Consider the following 19,216-nt stretch of genomic DNA (forward strand, 5'->3'; position numbering starts at 1 on the left):
TACAGAAAGTCTTCAATGCAAGATATTTAATCATATTTACAAAATTGGGACAATTATGGGTTCTATACACAGGGACATCAAAAAAATAAAGAGACACTAGAATGAGCATTTATTGACTCTTATAATGGAAACATTAAAAAGTTTAGATTACCTGGGGAGTGTTCTTTTTTTCGGCATGAGCATATGAAATATATCGTGCATTGTTGTTCATTAATAATATTCCAGAAAAAAGGATACTAATATTAACATATGCTAAAAGTGTTCTATATAGTGTGTAATCTTCATATACAAAGTTATATACAGCATCAGCATTGGTACTTTACATAATAAAATTATATGAAAAGTTAACTACAGAAGGAAGGAAAATTCATTTTGTATATATACAAGCACATTCAGTGTTTCATTATAATGAAGTGGCAGATAAAAATACTAAAGAAGCAAGAATAATGGACCATAGAACGAATATGTTACTCTCCCATACAATATTTGTTACCAAGAGTTAAGAACAATATTCAAGAACATTGGGTGGTATGGGTTGAACAAAAATTTACCTATATGTACAAAAAATGTACTAAATTTAAACAGTAAGATTCCATGGTTTTATACAATTAATACATCCAGAACGTTTTTAATTTTAATACTAAGATTGAAATCAGGTTACAGAACATATTCGCAAAAATACACATCTATCTTCACAAAAAATGGTTCGTGCTTAAAAAAAGATAAGCCTTTCCATACACTAGTACATGCAGGTTTTTTTCTAGGAGGAGATTGGATTTATCAAGATCGTTCTAGGGAGCAAACTATAAAATATTCTGAACCATCGTTTTAAAACCTGCTCAAAGTAAAAAATGTTAACCGGTGGTCATTTTAAGGCGGGGTTTCATTTGCAACTTTGGTTTCTTCCTAGCTCCTCACTACTTTTATTTGAAAATGTAGATTTTCTCAGAATTCTGTTTCCTCTTTGCATACGTCTGTACTTTATATGCACTTTGTTCAAACCAAGATATTTACACAACGGATTTTCTTATATGAAAAGTTTTTCTCAACGGATATCCTTCTATGAGGAGTTTTTCTCAACGGATTTCCTTCTATGAGGAGTTTTTCTCAACGGATTTCCTTCTATGAGGAGTTTTTCTCGACGGATTTCCTTGTATGACGAAATTTTCTCAATGGATCTCCTTGTATGAGTAGTTTTTTCCCGCGGTATCAACCAGGTGATTTCTGGATAGGTTTCCTAGCTTTCGAGAGCTAACGTCCTCTTATCTTCAGGTATTGAAGGGATTCAATTATCTCTCAAGAGCTCGGAAGCCTATCCGGAAATCACCTGTTGATATCCCAAGAAAATCTGTTCATAATTCGCCAGCAGGAGAGGATCAAGAAGGTTTGTCTTGCAGTTACCACATTAATTACATTACAGTCGGAATAACCAAATAATAATAATTTCGTGGTTTTGAGTGAGTCAGTCCATAGAGAGCTGCCTGAAGGAGCCTTCCATTCCCAGAAGATCGCTCGCCTTTTTCGGTTTGCCTGGTCTTCTGTTCTCATTCACTTTCTTCTTTCCCAGCTCTACTAGCCAGTCTCTCTTTGCGTAGAGTTCCTGGTTCCAGCGCTCTGGGGAGAGAAGGAGAGAATTGGAGAGATCTCATAGAAACTAATTAATGGATTTAAGAATGATTCAAAATAACATTAGTTCTAATCTAGTACCAAACTTATTCATATTTCCATCACACTCAAAGTACTACCTACCACCGAAGTTAATAGATGTGGATATAAAACTTAACATATTTATAGACACTTTCCATGTAATGAAAGTAACCAAATAGGAAATATATAGCTAGTGTATTTTCAGTTCATCGTTCTCTCCTTCGGTTACATGGATCAACATGAACAGATAGGCACAATGAATCAAATGAAATTGCAAAAAGGTATGTAATAATTATAAAATTATAGCTCATTTTTAAGTGTTGTGTACAGTATACAACTTAATACAGCACTAAGTCACACAACACTAACAAAGTGACATGGATTCGCAGAACAATTTTGTAAGAGCAAGATAATTGCATTTCACCTTATGATCTTCGGAAAGGCTCTCTACTGTACCTCTAATAATTGAATAAGGCTTACCAGATCAATAGCCATATGCACCACAACGTTCAGTTACTATAATTTCCGTAATTCATAATTATCTATCAGTGTCTTTATTAGATCACCATCATTATTCAAGTGGTCCGGCTGAAGCGCTGAAAGTAACTTGCTACAAGCATATTACATCGACAAGACAGGATGGAACTGGCTCGTAGCTTTAACGATCGGACATTTGAATTCCCTTCGAATAGATCGCGGTAACAGATCTCAGACCAGGTTGTAGTCCGAAAGTTATAGAGTAAACAGTGGTTGTCTCCAAGTTATAGATTGAATATCAGCACTACACTATAGAGTTAGAAGCGGGGAGTTGCGCTACCTAAAGACGTCTCATTTCAGGACCAACCCTTATTTACCAAATCAGCGGAGACGATCATCTCTACAGGAATCCACAGGTAAACGAACATCCTTTCTATTGTTATCATGATCCCGCCCTGTCCAGTCAATAGAAGTGTTAAATATTGAATGTCGTTCGTGTTCTTCTTATTTCACAAGGGCGAGTCCCCTTACATATAAAGGTACCTCTCGTAGAGGTGAGTTGCCTTAGGCTGGCACAGCCTAGATTCGATCCCGAAAACCCAATGTGGAGTTTTATGCGATTTGCTGAAATTAACTAATTTTGACTAGTGTTATATTTGGGAACCTTGCATCCCATAGCACCCATGAAATAGTCACTATTGATCTTTGAAGTGAGCCTATGATGAACAAATCAACTTATTTCCTTCGTGTTTGTAATTTATGTGATTTTAACCACTACTCATATTTAATGTTACATAACTATTTTGGGTTTTCATACATAATAATAATAATAATAATAATAATAATAATAGTCCGTGGCGCAACAACCTATTGAGGGCCTGGCATACTTACTGACTGCCGGCCTCACTGATCCTACTCTCTCACTTATCCGAAGTGGCAATAATCCAACCAGGATTGTTATTGGTTTTCATGACCGGGTTATGCTACTCATTCGTAGTTCCCTAATTTCCTCACGATCTCAAGAGAAACGTTGTTACGCATCTATGAGGAGACTCGAACCTGCGAGAATCTGATAATTTCTGAACTGTTTCTACTTTTTCTGTATGGCAATTAGCTACAGAGTTGCGTAATTCAATACAATACTCTAGTAATGGACTTACAATTGTGACAACTAAAAACTTGAAAGTTTCCAACAATAATACTTGGAAACATAATACGTCTATGCATGTTTGTTTAATCCAGAATTCTCTAGCACGAATGCCCACTGAGGGCAAAGCCTACAACATTATTGCTGTGGATTCAGCTCTTGCTGGTCTACCACCAAAACGCACGGTCATGACATTAGCGGATGGCAGAAGTACGTGCTGTTGCCACGTCGGAGCACAACTCCGTGTGTTCGGAGGTTCAAGATTTTGATTTTGATTTGCTTTATTTTACTTCGCTTTTTGTGCCACTTTTGGCTAATTTACAAAGATGGGGATGAGTGACGATATGATGAAATTGATGAATGGATACTCACAAATATCCATGCCCAGGCCGGGATTCGAACCCGGGACACCTGGCGTCGTACCGCGATGTGCTAATCACTCCGCCATGGGGGCCGGCGGGAGGTTTAAGAGAATGAAAGATCTCGTTGTAGAGTTGGTTTTTATAATCCATGTTGTACAAACTGACAGAATTTGCTCGAAAGGTCAGGGATTGCACAAATGTTCCAGGAGAGACGTCGGTCTGACGCTCGAACTGGACAACGCAGCCCGGTGCCACAAGCGACCTTTGTCCCGCTCTCTCTTTGCTTTTCCCACCACCAGTAATTCTGCCTATCCGCCTATTTCGTAGCTGTGCGTTTATGCGACTATAAGTGTGATAACACATGCATGAAATGTTTATACCCATTTTTCATTTTAGTTAAGTTCAGTTAAATATTTATCGGGATATAACGTTGTTCCCTACTCTAATACGTTAGCAAATTTTGTACAATAGTAATTACGAAGAGGAATAAAAAAAAATCAGTGTCATTATTGGGAACAATTACATTAACAATAATAAACTCTCAAGAGTCAAGAGAGAGAGAGAGAGAGAGAGAGAGAGAGAGAGAGAGACATATCATCGATTGTTATTTGAAATGTTAATTTCTGTCCAGGTAAAATTGCACAATATACCAAGTTATCGAAACTATGCTTTGTTTTGTCATCTGTTTTTACACATCTACTGAATATTTTTTTTCACTTTCCTTCTCTGCCACATTTTGGCTAATCGCGAAGATGAGGATGAGTGATGATGCGATGAAATTAACATAGGGAGACTCGCGTAAGATACTCATACCCAGGCCTGAATTCAAAATTGGAACCTTTGTCGTGTCACCTGTTTTTGATTCGACTGAAAAATTAACTAAGAAGTTCTTGAAAAATCGATGCTGCTTCAATACACCCTTAAATATATATTAATTAAATTTTGAATGAGTGTGACGGGGTTGTCTCTGAAGCGTATGCATCTCACGGCCATTCATCCGAATGAACGAACGCTCATGACTTCATGTAAGAAACAGAACAATTTACAAAGATTCTTTATTGTAAACACTTCACGAAAATAATAGATCCCGATGCTAAGAATGTACCTTCATTTCGGAAGGCACGCTTTCTTATCACTTCTGATGATACGCTCCAATACAACTTTCCCCCCTCTTTTCTCCAAAACCCTCCTACATTCACCTCTCTACATAAACCACCTTACCATATCTTACCCTCGAACTACAGTGCCTTGAATAACGTAGTGTGGAAAACGACCCAAAAAAACTGGTTCCCCGAGACGATGACAAGTAGATGGCAGTGCGATCGACCCAGGTGCTAATTTTGTTATGCAAGTAATGCGGCTTAGTTAGTTTTTGGAATATATTGTGTAGATTTGTTTCTCTAGAAAGGCGGTAAGTGAATTGATGGAAACAGTTATATTTGTAGAGTGATTTGCAGTCAAGAATGGCATTAATTTGGAAAGAAAAGTAAAATAAAATTAATAAATAAATAGCATGCGTAACACAAGAAGAAACATCGCAATGTGATTCCGGACGTCAGGTCTTGGACTGTGTATTAGAGTTTATTTTTCTATGTTATTAGAATATAAATAGTATCCTGAGAGATATTTCATACCGAGGCGACAAACCACAAATGTCGCTTGAAAGCGAGCAGTCGGAAATCAATGCAGCCTTTCGAACCGTAGGGACAAAAGCTCTGACTGCACCGTTTCCTCAAGGAGATTTTACACCAAAGCAACACGCGACAAACGATACGAGGATTTCACACCAAAGCGACACGGGTCATTCGGTCCAAGGCAACTTTCATACCGAAGTGACACATGTTGCTTGGAAACGAGCAGTGATCAGAACGCTACATTTTAAAAGTAGCTTCGCTACAGCTACGGCTACTCTCCCAAAATGTAGCTTCGCTACAGCTACAGATACATTTACCAAAAAGTAGCTCGCTACGCTACTCCTGTTCGCTACTCGCTACTTCGCTACTTTTTGCGCTAATTCTGCATAAAAAAATAAAAACAACCATATGGGTATTAAAAAATCTCCTACTACTGGTAAATAGATTCTGTTATTTATTATCATGATTCCAGTCATTCAATAATTTTGATAGCAGTGTTACTTCAGTTACTTATTTTTACTAAAGGTTTTGAGAATACCATACCTATGCAAGTAGCATATCAATTCAAATTTGATATATGAATATTGCAATTAGGGTGTTACCCAAATTAATGATTACAACTATACACAAATCAAATTTGGTAGGATTACGTATTTATGTTCACATCAACATATTTTTCTTGAGAATAAATATTTAAATTTTTATACTGATATGAAGACATCATTTTGAATGAAAAGTACCTGAAGCCCTGTGACTACAAAAGGGCCCCAGGTACGATTCCGAGCGGAGGCACATAGTGGTTCGGACCCAGTCTCAATCAGCTTATCTATGCATAAAATGGACTCAAAACAAAAAGTAGGAAAGATGCCAAGTTGGGAGGATGGGATCCTCCTGCTCCTCCATTCCCCGCACTGCTCATCATTCATCATTCTTCCTTGTTCTCACAATTAGCCGAAAGTGGCAGAAAGCGACTATAGATAAGAGAATATTTAAATAAACCATTCACCCTCATTGTCATGATTGAGAGAAGTGGAAGAATAGATGAGGAGGTAAACAGAAGAGGACAAATGGGTGGTGGACTATATCAAAGCGTCCGAAGATTAATATGGAACAGGGATGTACCTATGAAATGCAAGAAGGTAATGTATAGCACACACTATGTGCCAATAATTACGCAAGGAGCAGAGACTTGGGCAATGACAGAGAGAGACAAAAGAAAGATGCAGGTAGTGGAGATTAAATTTTTAAGGAGTTTATTGGGGAAGACTAGAAGGGATAGAATAAGGAATGAGGAGATCCGACAGACAGTGGGTGTAGTGACGCTTCAGGACAGAATAGATGTGGCACAGGTGAGATGGTTCGGACACATGAAGAGGATGGATGCAGAAAGACTACCATTAAAAGCTTAGAATGCACAAAGAGTGGGAATAAGGTCAAGGGGGAGACCAAGATGTCGGTGGAAAGAGCAGATAGTGGAGAGTGTTAGGAGAAGAGGACAAGATTGGAACACCGTGGAAAGAGAGGAGTGGTGGAAGACCAGGAAAAAATGGAGAGGCTTGACTTGTATGTTGACCCAGCCAGAGGCAGGAAACAGCGAAGGATGATGATGATGATGTCATGATTAGCAAAAGTTACAGAAAAGTGACGCAAAAGTAGGAGAAATACATAAATTTGAAAACTATGTATACGTATTAACTAAAGAAAATTGTCGTTTCTGTAGGAAAGTCAATAACTCGTACATACTTTTTGCAATATGATAAAATTATTGATGAAACTGTTGTGTAAACCTGACTGTTCTAAACGTATTGTAATTTTAAAATTTGTGAACAAATACTATCGCGAAAATAATTGTAATTCCAGAAACTCTATCATTCTTGCAACAATAATTTCCTGCTGGTGAGGTCCTATATACTGACGATGATCAATGCTCTTACCGTACTGAGTCATTTATTGCTGGCACTATTCCCTTGTCAGTGCAGTGGAAAATCCATCACTCGTTTTTGCACTGCAAGTGTCTTACACAGCAATTAATGACATTTTGGTGTCTCTTACACCATGAATATCCAAGGATTTGTTCCGGGGGTGACACAAACGAGGCACTTTTTTCCAGTGGTGCAGCAAACGAGGCATGTTTCTCCCCAAAATAGCGATGCAGCTAAAAGGACGTAGCTGTTAGCAGGAATATAGTCATATATGTCAGTTAGTTATCTGGATATCTGAATTATTCAGCTACTAATTAAATAAATTACGCAGATATCTCTAATCTGCAATCTAGATAATCTGTAGCTCCATGTAATAGACTGTCTTTATGAACCTCCTGCAAAATTAAGGGTTATTGTCGATTTTTTCTGACGCTGTTGCCACATTCAAAATTCACTTCAAAATGCTGAGAAAAAATGTAGCTGTAGCGAAATTTTCGCTACAACTACAGGAATTTTGTAGCTTCGCAACCGCTACAACTTCAATTTTCAAAATGTAGCGTCGCTACAGCTACAGTTACAAATTTTGTAGCTAGCTACAGTAGCGACGCTACAAGTAGCTCGCTACTTCTGACCACTGGAAACGAGCCACTCAAGAGCAACATTTCACATCGTAGCGGCATGACGGGAAGCACAGGCCAGCGTTCGGTTGGTGAAATCCTCAAGCGATAAGTGTCGCGTGCCCCTTGTCGCTTTGGTGCGCAATCTCACTAAAGCAAGACACTCATTGCATCGCGTATGCGCGAACAACAAACCACGGCAACATGTTGCAAGCTATTGAGGAAATGGCCCAGTTTAAGCGACGCAGAAGCGACAAAGCGACACGTGTGGCTTATCGTGTCGCCTAGATCTGTTGTTGTAATGTGCGGTTTATCGTGTCGCCTATCTGTTGTTCGCAAGCAACGCTTGCTAATAGACTGAAGGCACCATGTCGCTTGTCACTTAGTTGGGAACTCCCCCTGTAGCGCGTCGCTTCGGTCTCAGCACCCTTCCTTTAAGGAGCTTTCCGACCGAAGTAACAAGTAGCACGCGAATACGCCATATGAACGTGTCGTTTGCTGTTTGGACCCTCATGTGCAATGAATGCTATTTTACAGTCTGGAAGTGTGTGTCACTAGTGTGACCGCTTGTCCCATTGGTTTGAAAGTTGCCTTACACTCATGTCGATGGATCTAAGAAAGTTTTGTGGGGTTCCCCATGTCGTTTCATACAATCATCATTATCATCATCGCTGCGATTAGTTTAAAGCGGAAGAAAAGAGACAGTAAATATAAAAAATACAAATGCTTCAGTGTGTATATCTTTAAAAGAAATGATGATGATGATAATAATAATGAACCTAATTCATACAAAAAAATTTAGTTGCTAAGAACATTCCACGCGTATTTTTTCTCCCGTATTATTAACGAAAGTATGACGATAACAGGACTTGGTCGACTGTCTAGAATGTTCGTTAATATCTTTGCGACCACTGTACCAAATATTATAGCAATTATCACATTCATAGAAATGCTTCATGTAAAAGAATCAGACGTCACAGCGAAAACTCCATTTACTTCCATTATAAGCAGTCGAACACCAAGCACCGGGGTCAACACCAGCGCCTCTAGCGGATCATTTTCGAGTGGAACCAGCCAGAGAGCGCAGAACCATGCCGTTTTCCACACTACGTTATTCTAGGCGCTGTACTCGAACTAATAACCACTTTGACTAGTACTGAATTTTACAATCTCATCTTCCGTACTTTTTCCTATTACAATACATAACTAATTCTACGCTAATAAAAAACCTCCGTATTATAATTCTGAAAATGGCATACTAATATATCTTTCAACCTAGAAGCCGAACGAACATTTAAAGAAATGGAAAAGATAATTGGCTAATTGGCTAATTATTGAAACTCTTATTTCTTGAATGTAACTGAATTAAATCTACTGTACTGCATTATGCAAACTTACCATTGACTTCGAACAGAGTTCCAGCAGTTCCATCTAATTCTGTAGGGAGCATTTTCTTAGGTACCATTTCATGGAGTTGCTCCAAATTGTCATCCGACAAAAATACAAACTGCAAAATAATATGAAACATTTCAGTTGGATTAGCAATCAGCGGGTCATCTGTGCGGTTTTCGCACTAGCAATTGCTATATGCTGATAGTTGTACATACACTTCAGCAAAGCATCACAAACAGAGGCTTAACTAAAACAATGAAGACCTCTGATGGGTCCGTCCAACCATGCTAGGAAAATGATATCTAAATGATATCTATATATAGAATATTTTCAAGCATATCTTATATATTTACAGTGGATTTTAAGTGGGGACTTTTATTTCATTTGTTAGGTCATGAAACGGTATTTTGGAATTGCCCATACATAACAATGTCTGTTAAATATTTCACAAAATGGCACAGAACAAACAACGTTTCCAATAATTTGGTGCTGGCTCGTACGTAGATATGTTAGCCCTCTAGGTAGGATTGTGTTTCGTGCCTCCACTCCCGAACTGCATCCTTCGCTATATTCATCTTATCATGGACGTACGCAGGAAAGATTTCGGCGGGGAGGGGGTCATTCATAATTGTTCCCATGGGAGTCGCCAGAAATTTAAATAATAGAAATAATAACAATAATTATACAAAAATAATTATAATTTGATAATAATAAAACATTTTTTCAAAATAGTAACAATAATAATAATTATTATTATTGCTGTTGTTATATCATTGAGGGGAATTACTCAATCCAGCAGATGAGTGAATATCCAGCTCAGTTTTCTTTAATTTACGTTTCATACAGAAATGTATAACTATTATACATTGTTATTAAATAACAGATACCTTCAAGAAAAAGCTTTGGAAGTTAGATGGACATTTAAGTCATAAAGTTTTTAATGTTTGTCCTTAAAACTTAATTTTTGGCATTTTGAAAACAATTCTGGAACCAGTTATTATTGTTTAAAACTTAGCCCGGTGCATGTATTGTGATCTCAATCGTGAACGTGACGTGCTACGAAACTGGAAATCTTAGGTAAGAGGAAAGCAGAAGTGAAAATGGAGGCGTTGCGGGTGGGCTGTGATTCTGGGAAAATATCCTGTTTCACTCAAGTTTCAGAATTCCAAATGTATGAAAATTCTAACTCGATCGTTTCAACATTGTCTGCTTGTATTTTTCTGAAGCTTTGGAAAAAAGAAAATGTTTGAAAATGAGTTACAGATTTTGGTTTCTGAACTTTCATTAATCCAACATGTCAGAAGTTTGGGGTTTATTATTTATACCGTGGAAAACAGGTAAGGCGGAGATAGTCACCCGTAACTGGTTGGATGAACTCCCTCTCTGCTGAGGCATGTGGGAGTGAGGCCGGCATTCGGTAGATAGGCCTTGGGTATCAAGGGCTGTTACGCCATTCGTTATCATCACCTTATTAGGAAGGGTCGCAATAATGCTCATTATTTTTTTAAATAAATTATCCAGAAGTTTTGAACTCGTTACGAAAGAAGCAGACTTAACTCACCCTTTCCTTGAGCTTCTGTGGTAGGCAGTGAATGACGAGATTCATTACTTTTGCAGACATTGGATTCAAACCCAACACAAATACTTTTTTGAATTGGTCTGGATATCCTTGCTGAAATATAACCAGTGTCGCTTTAAGTATTCACAATGTACGTACACATCTTACATAATGTAAGCTAATATTCACAATCACAATATGTAAACACACACGCATATGCATATTATCTAATATCCGTCCAGAGTAACAACAAAGTTAGCGTAAACAAACGCAAGTGACTTAGGAGCTTCCTCCCTAGTTAATCCTCAACTCAGCTACTCCAGAGATTTTCTCACCGTTCATGTGGAAAGGCTGCCGTGGAAAAGTACCAATATTATATGTTCCAAGGTCATATTACTCTGTGCACATAGACATCGAATTTGCGGTGGACAGAGAATGAATTTTATCTCATTCATGCATTGTAACATATCTTAATATAGTGAATAATTATTGTCACCTTACTTAAGCAATACGAATGTAAAATGAACTCAAGTAACCTACCCAGATTTAATCCAAAGAAGGGACGCGAAAATAAACACAACACAACAAGAAACGCAAAAACTACATTTTCACTTAAATCAAGTACAGGTTATACTATTACAATTGATCTTTCCGATTACAAACTTGAATAACTCACGTTTAATAACACTCAGATACATGAAAGTGGTATCAGTGGAGAGGGAAACGCAAAACGTTTTGTATTATATTTGGTTCCCAACATCACATCACATGTGCTCAATGTGAGCTCCCTATGTCACGCGACACACATCGAGCCTCTAGTCCAATTCCTGCCATACATGTTGTAACATTGGACGATCCACTAATGCAATGGCCTCTGTGAAGCGAACACGAAAATCCTGGGTGGTAGGTGGTAAAGGTGGCCGATACACTTGTTTGAAAAAAAAAAAAGGAAAAAAAAAGGGAAAAATGTCACAGGGTGAAAGGTCGGGAGAACGTGGAGGCCAACGCAAACGTTCACTATCGTCACAACCAGCACGCCCAGTCCATCTTATTGGTATACGCCTATTCAGTTCACGTCTGACATCTAAGTGGAAATGGGGTTGTGCCACATCCTGTTGAGAAATTAAACCTTCGATATCCTGTTCAAGTTGAGGAAGAAGCCATGTCGGTAACATTTGTAGGTACGAAATCCTGGTGATTTTGTTCTCGTCGAAAAATAATGGGCCACACACCTTTTCATGGCTGATAGCACAAAAAAACATTCGCGTACATGCTCCACATAACCTCTAGGATTTTCCAGACCCCAGATCCTGACATTTTTGTGCACTTTTCCCAACAGGTGGAAGGTGGCTTCATCAATGAACACCAATGATTCCGTCAAACCATCAGTTTCCATTTCTTTTGCATGTCGTCGAAGAAATACAGTCTCTTGGCTTTGTCGTCCGGTTTCAGGGCCTTCAACAATTGCAGACGTTAAGGATGGAACCGCAAACGAATTGCATAAAATCTTGACACAGTTGGTTGCGGGATGTCCAATTCTCTGCTGGCTGTGGTGGTGGATTTCTGTGGACTTCGTATGAAACTCTCTCTCTCTCACACGTTCCACAGTTGCCTCGCTTACTGGTGAACGGCTGGTTGACTTTCGCTTGCAGATGCACCCCTTTGCTTTAAAGGCAGAATACCACTTACGGATACAGGGCCCGCTGGGTGCATCTTCACCAAACTTCCTTCTAAAATTACGTTGCACAGTGAGAACAGACCGGCAGACGTGAAAATCCAGCACACAAAAGCCTTCCTGTCTTCGTTGGCAGCCATTTTCTATCCTATCGCCCTAGCGTCGAAATCAATAACTACGCGACAGTTGTACTAACCAATGAAACTTTTTGAGTTTCCCTTCCAATTGATAGAACTTTCATGTATCTGAGTGTTATTAAACGTGAGTTATTCAAGTTTGTAATCGGAAAGATCATTTGTAATAACACTGTATATACACTATGTAACATTATTTATAATTCCTTTATCTGGGAGTCCACATTAACGTATTCTTATTATTCGTATTTGTCAGGTTTGTTTATGTCAATGCAAAAATGTGTTTTAGGCCTCGCATTCATTTTACACAAATCAAAGTTTTAACGTTTAAACAAAACGTGTAAGAGTCTTGCAAGTGTGCACCGCTTTGCTCTGCCTCTTTGCATTCTCCCCCCTCTCTACCGCTGTGCGCGGCGTTGCTCCACAGACTCCTGGGAGAGAATGTTAAAGTGGCGTAAACAGCACCACGGCGGTGTTGCCCTTACCTGCAGGGTCGCTCCCACGTATCCATTTGTTAGAGCCTGAATGAACCTTAGAATCATTCTTTGAAAGGACACGGCTGAGAAAATTCCAGCTTGAAATCACCTACCCCGGGGATCGGACTCTTGCCTCACAGGTGACAGTCCAACGCCCAACAACCACGGATCTAATCAGAGTTAGTGTTAGTCACTTAAAAAAGATAATAATCTTAAATATAATAAAGGAAGTAACGTATTCAGTAAGTAGCAAAAGTTTACCTCAAGAAGAGTCATTCCTTTTTTCATATGTGGAAAAGTAATTTTGAGAGCATGTCCGGCTTTCAGTCCATTCATATCACAGATTACCACAGTGCCTCTCTTCAGAGTGTCCCATCCTAACAAAGTGTCGTAACAGCATACCATGCGCTTGAAAACTACGCCGCAATCGAAGGTTGCGGGATCGACATCTCGATAGCTCATTATGAGTAATCTATAACCGTCAGGTGTGTAGCCGGGGGCAATGCAAAATACTCTGAAATAAACATACATTCTGTAATAAGTATGCTGACTAGATATCAATCTAATTTCACTATGTACAATAGACAAATTTGAGAACAGGTTATTTCATCCTTGGTAAAGAAATGCTGGTGTCCGTCTCATAAATTACCCGGTGGAGACATAGTGGTTAGGATATCAGTATAAACTGTAGGCCCAGTCCCGTGCACAAAGTGGATTTAAAACACCAAATCAAACCAAACCAAATCGCCTCATAAATTCTCTAAATTAGGTCAACTTTTTCCAGAAAATTACTGTTGGCTATCGTGTGGAGAAGTGTATCAAAAGAGGGTCACCAATTCCATTTGTCTAAAAAAATACTTAATCATAAATTTAAAATTGATTTTTCAGTATAAGAAGGTTCGTTGGCATGCACTCATGGTTCAACATTATCCATTTCCTAGTACAGAGTGTCAGAAAACTCATGGAACAGAGATTTTGAATATACGTAACCTTAAAGTGGAATACAGACATGTTCCTTGCACTGAGTATTAACTTTGTCAATGTGGATTTTTTTAAACATTAAAGAGTAAAAAATTATCCATTGTCTTGTGCCTTAAACTACTCTAACACTATGTTTGTAGAGAGCACATTTACTCTCGTCTTCGGGTGAAATTTATTTTGCCGGTATTGAGAATCGAACCTACGACTTACCTCTGATTTAATTTACTACAATTCAGCTGCTCTAACCAAATACTTCAGAAAAATTAGTACAGAAATCTGGGAGTGCTGTGTCATAATTATGGGGTTAATTATGACATCATCATAGAAACGTATTTTTTCGCAATTATGAGGTGTACTGGCCCATTGGTCTTGTTAGAGGGCAGTGTCATGTGTGCCCGAAATTTGTGAATCCTTGTCTGAAGATGACCCTGTTAGAAGGTGCAAACGTTATGTTAATAGTGCATTGTTCTACAAGAAATGTTGTCTTGGTCAGCATTTGAATGTTTTATTAAACAGGCTATGTTATTCGACCAATGTCCAGAAGAAAGAAATTGGGCTCAAATTGAAATCAATCTGTAGATAACTTAGTTTTTTGTAATATAAATTTTAAAATTATTGCATACATGTCAATTATCGAAGTTTGTTTTTATATCGTACAAAAACTTATTTATACCTTAGTGACTTTTTACTCATATTGAAAGTATATATTAACAGTTATATTCGTGTTTAATGTTTATAAAAGTATACACGTAGGCAAAGTTAATACCGATTTTTGTACAAGTGTTACGTACGTTTAAAATCTCTGTAACGTGACTTTTAGGACACCCTGTACTTCTACTGCTTATACCAATTCAAATACTACATTCCACCTTCACCAGCAGACAAGAGAAAATGTTCTATCTTGAAACGTAGTGCTAGAATGCATAGCCTATAAGTGTAACTACATAGATAATGTCCGGATAAACTTAATTCCATTAAAAATACATTGACAGTAATATTAGTTAAATTATTAAAGAATGTTTTACGTCTTGCCGAAGAATTCACTATCTCAGAATCCATTTAGAGTAATTCTGCAAAGGGCCTAATAAAATTTGTAAAAACTTTAATATTTTCTGGTGTTTAAAAATGTACCAAACGTAGGTCTCCGCATGCGCGCCGACTACGTGGGTGCTCCGGGGCTCGAGCACCCACATAAATAATCTTGTGAGTGCGCCGCACCCACAAGATTTTTAGTTTGATAAAAATAAAATAAAATAAATATTTCTCACTTGCCATTATCAAAAAATAATAAGCAATTAAAACATTGAGATGGGACAGACTTTGATAAAAACAAGCTAACATTGTACAGGGACATGTTTCTAGATGTGTGCAGAACGAGCAAAGAAAAAGTGGCCAACTTGTCAGACATTACAAATATTTTAACTAGAGAAAACAGTGGTCCCATGCGTGAAATGCTCACAGAATTTGTGAAGTTTGTACGGGTGATTTTAACTATACCTGTTACTTCTTGTACCTCTGAGTGGTCATTTTCAGCACTTGGACGATTGAAAACGTTTTTGCGGTCAACAAAGGCCCAAAAAAGATTGAATGATTTGGCAATTTTACATGTTCATAAAGAAATGACTAGAAATATTGACATTACCAAAATTGCAAACAAATTCATAAGTGCAAATGACGTAAGAAGGAATGTGTTTCATATTGAAAGTTAACATGTCATGATTATTATTATTATTATTATTTGGTACATAAAGTTAGTCATTTTGTAGTTTCTGTTTACAACAGAATCCTTGCAGTGTGACTTCGGACAGTTTTTTGACGTTTTGAACGGTAATAATCACAATTATACTTGTATCTGTAATAATTATATGTATCAGAGTTTTAGAAACAATCACGAAGTGTTAAAACTATATTACACCCAAAAATACATTTTAAAGTTAAAACTATATTACACCCAAAAATACATTTTTATTTTTTCCGAAGTCACTCAATGTGGGGTGGCTTCGGACACATTGTGGTTTTCATATAGTCCGATGTATGCTGCATGTAGGAGGTGTCTTCGGATCTATTTTATGACTTTTTTAAATAAGCAATGTTTTGAACAGTGTATTTTTACATGAACTACACTTTTTTACATCTTAACACACATTGTAGTACTTAAATTTACATCAATGTTTACATAAAATTATTCAAACAGAAAAAGTACAACTATTACAATTGGACATCTTTTTAATTTACTTTTTCATACATTGAGCACATTCATATTGCTTCTTAGAAAATTTGGCACACTTGTCATGTTCCCATCTCTTGCAACTAGACCCAATCCTCTGCTGACGACAATTCTCTAGTGTCTGGATTATCTGAATCCTGTTGTGATGAAGACTGGAAGCTACACGTAACACTTTTCGCAGGTTCGATATTGATACGTTTCCTCGTCTCTGGGACTCTGGAGCCTTTTCATTTCGAACATCTCGAAGCATTTCGACAAATGTATCAGTCCAGCGTTGTTCATTCTCATTTTCTGTGAGACCAAGATTGAAATCTGGAACCCTCTTTAAAACTTTCTGCCGATAAAATAGTTTTGGTAGGAACGTCCTCTTAACTTATTTGTATATGTCCTTGGCATGTCCGAAGTCACCTCACAATACACTGAAATTCACTACAAACGGACTTAAAAATAGAAACGATACACGGTTATGATCCCACAAAGTATGATTCAAGTAATGATATAAATTATAGTATTTCGTTACTCATAAGGTGCTAATGTCAAACACACTCGTCTGCACAATGAGGTTTTACAGGAGCCAATGCAAAGTTGACAAGCCGACTGGCTACAATAATGTGTTATTTCTCCGCTGATCACAAGATATTTGACCTTGAACCCATTAAGTGCAATTGTAAGAAGGTTCGCTCAGATTATTTCCCATTGTTGCGTTTCGGTGGCGGCCTACGTCTGACCCTCAACAATGGAATGTTTTGCTCATGCACGTGTCCGAAGTCACCTCACATGTCCGAAGTCACCCCACTTTACGGTAGTTCTTTCTGCAATACAATTAAAATTATTTGCATTTATGCAGATTTTTTCATTTTAATTTATATGAATTTGGTATTTTCTTTCAGTAACGTGTTGATAATATCATTGCCTCTTGCAATCATTGTGCATGTAAGTTGTTTAAAGTATACAATACTTGATAATTACAGATCTAACCGCCATTGATATGCACCCACAGAAATTTTGGAAAGTCGGCGCCCTTGGGTCTCAATTCTCATATTTGGACCTCCAAATATAATTTATTATTTTGAGAAAATTGAAAATAAATTTCCGTTTCACAATTGTATAGTGAACGTGTTTGAGAGGTTGGGAATATTTTAATGAAAGTAAAACTGATTGGATATGCTACTTAATTTCAATAGAACTATCCTGTGCAAGATCAATCTAGTTTGAAAATTTTATCTGTTCACTTCAGACTATCTTAATAATGCCACGCAAGCTAGTACACAGTTTACCTATTCCATCCCAAGGAAGGTATTTTCATAGTGCAATGTGTCAATTTGAAGAGAATAATGACACAGCGTTGCCATGTTCATTTCTCTGAACATGTTGATCGATGAATTATAGTTATGAACAATGATGTCAATATTCCGGAATGTTCAACTGACAGAATATATTCCTGTAAGGTTAGTGTTAGAGTTGTTTAAATAACTGGAGTTACTGCCTGAGTAATACTCACTTATGCTCCATGGAGAATTTGACTTCTGGTAAGAGAGGATCGAGGTTCTGGCAGTACTCTGGCAGGATTCCCCTGTAGGTGTAGAACTTGTCCAGCTTAGTCTTCGTATCCTCTAAACTGTACTTTCGACCACGTAAGAAATTTAGCAGCATGTTGTCATCTGAAAATAGGAGCAGTAATTTCGGAAACGTATTATTAATTATTATACTTATTATAGACTTCTCTCTCTCTCTCTCTCTCTCTCTCTCTCTCTCTCTCTATATATATATATATATATATATATATATATATATCACAACACTGGGGGTCATTTTTCACAGACCTCTAACCCTCGTCCTCTCGAACGGTCGCTATAACTTGCTGTAGGTATGAGAGAACGGAATGTCATTCGACGGCTACCCCCTCGCAAGAGACCCCCTGCCTCGAAGAAAGATCTCGACACTCGCCGAAAGCAAGTTAAGCAATCCGCTGAATACTACAGCAGGTCGGCCATTCCAGAACCACTGGAAACACCGACTCCGAATTCGACGCAGAGGACTTCTAACGCTGCTTTTAATACAAGCTGTACTTCCAGCAACTTCGACGCTTCTGGTTCCACAGAGCAACAGCTTCCCACGACGACGCCGTAAGTTCCAACGTTGGCTAACTGTGTGATTTCGATACGCAAGCCACCTTGTATTACTGTATTTCAACAGACCGGATTCGCACTAGCGGATCGAATACAGGCCCTCCTCCCAGAGAAGGTCATCTTTACTTACAGCAAAGGCTGCTGCAGGATCCACACTCAGGACGATAGAGGTTTCACCACGATCAGAAACTACCTGACTCATCAGCAAATTGACCACACCTACGGTTCCTCGGTTGCCGAGAAACTAAAGGTTATCATTCGACAACTGTCCAAGGACTTGGCAACCGACACCATTCACGACCTCCTGACGGAAAAGTACAACCCTTAGGTCTACACCGTCGGACGACTAACAACAAGCAGCGTGAAGACAACATGGCCCAGGATTACCCTCTCCAATCCCGACCAAGTGACCATTATCATTGATTATGGTCACACTGCCGAAGCATCAAGATAATCTCCGCAACTATCAACTCCTGACGCTTGGACCAGAGTGAAGAAGTACTGATCACAGCAGATACTGCAGTGCCATGCGTGCCAACGCATCGAGCACGGTCAGAAACATTGCTTTCCAGACCCCGCTGTGTGAAATGTTCCGAAGAACACCGTTTCGACGATTGTCCACATTTGGATCAACCTATACCACCGACATGTGCCAACTGCCGCAACAGCCGTTTCGCCAGCTACAGGGGCTGCCGAAGAACTGAGGTACCCCATCGGAACACCATGGACGAACCATAACCAGGCCAATTCGACGCTGCATGTAGCTTACGTCATCCGACCTAGGGACTACTCCAGAGCTCGGCCGACCTGAACCCAGCGGACGGACTAATAGGAATCC

General features: G+C 38.5%; 2 protein-coding genes across 5 annotated transcripts in view; both read right to left on the reverse strand.

The window, feature by feature from the left end:
• The window catches only part of LOC145979334 (retinol-binding protein pinta-like), a 194,336-nt gene that overhangs the window by 64,242 nt on the left and 110,878 nt on the right, over window positions 1-19,216 (reverse strand). The gene's annotated exons all lie outside the window — the stretch shown is intronic.
• The window catches only part of LOC145979333 (retinol-binding protein pinta-like), a 125,253-nt gene continuing 106,132 nt past the window's right edge, over window positions 96-19,216 (reverse strand). For all 4 annotated transcript variants that reach the window (XM_083112189.1, XM_083112190.1, XM_083112187.1 and 1 more), the window contains exons 3-7: window positions 17,751-17,910; window positions 13,303-13,555; window positions 10,760-10,870; window positions 9,205-9,313; window positions 96-1,614 (exon numbers count right to left, since the gene is read on the reverse strand). In XM_083112189.1, coding sequence (XP_082968315.1) covers window positions 1,463-1,614; window positions 9,205-9,313; window positions 10,760-10,870; window positions 13,303-13,555; window positions 17,751-17,910 — 785 coding nt within the window. In that variant the 3' untranslated portion in view covers window positions 96-1,462. The remainder of the gene's footprint in view (window positions 1,615-9,204; window positions 9,314-10,759; window positions 10,871-13,302; window positions 13,556-17,750; window positions 17,911-19,216) is intronic.

This window comes from Lepisma saccharinum, chromosome 26 (assembly GCF_977018435.1).
Source record: "Lepisma saccharinum chromosome 26, izLepSacc3.1, whole genome shotgun sequence".
NCBI lineage: Eukaryota > Metazoa > Arthropoda > Insecta > Zygentoma > Lepismatidae > Lepisma > Lepisma saccharinum.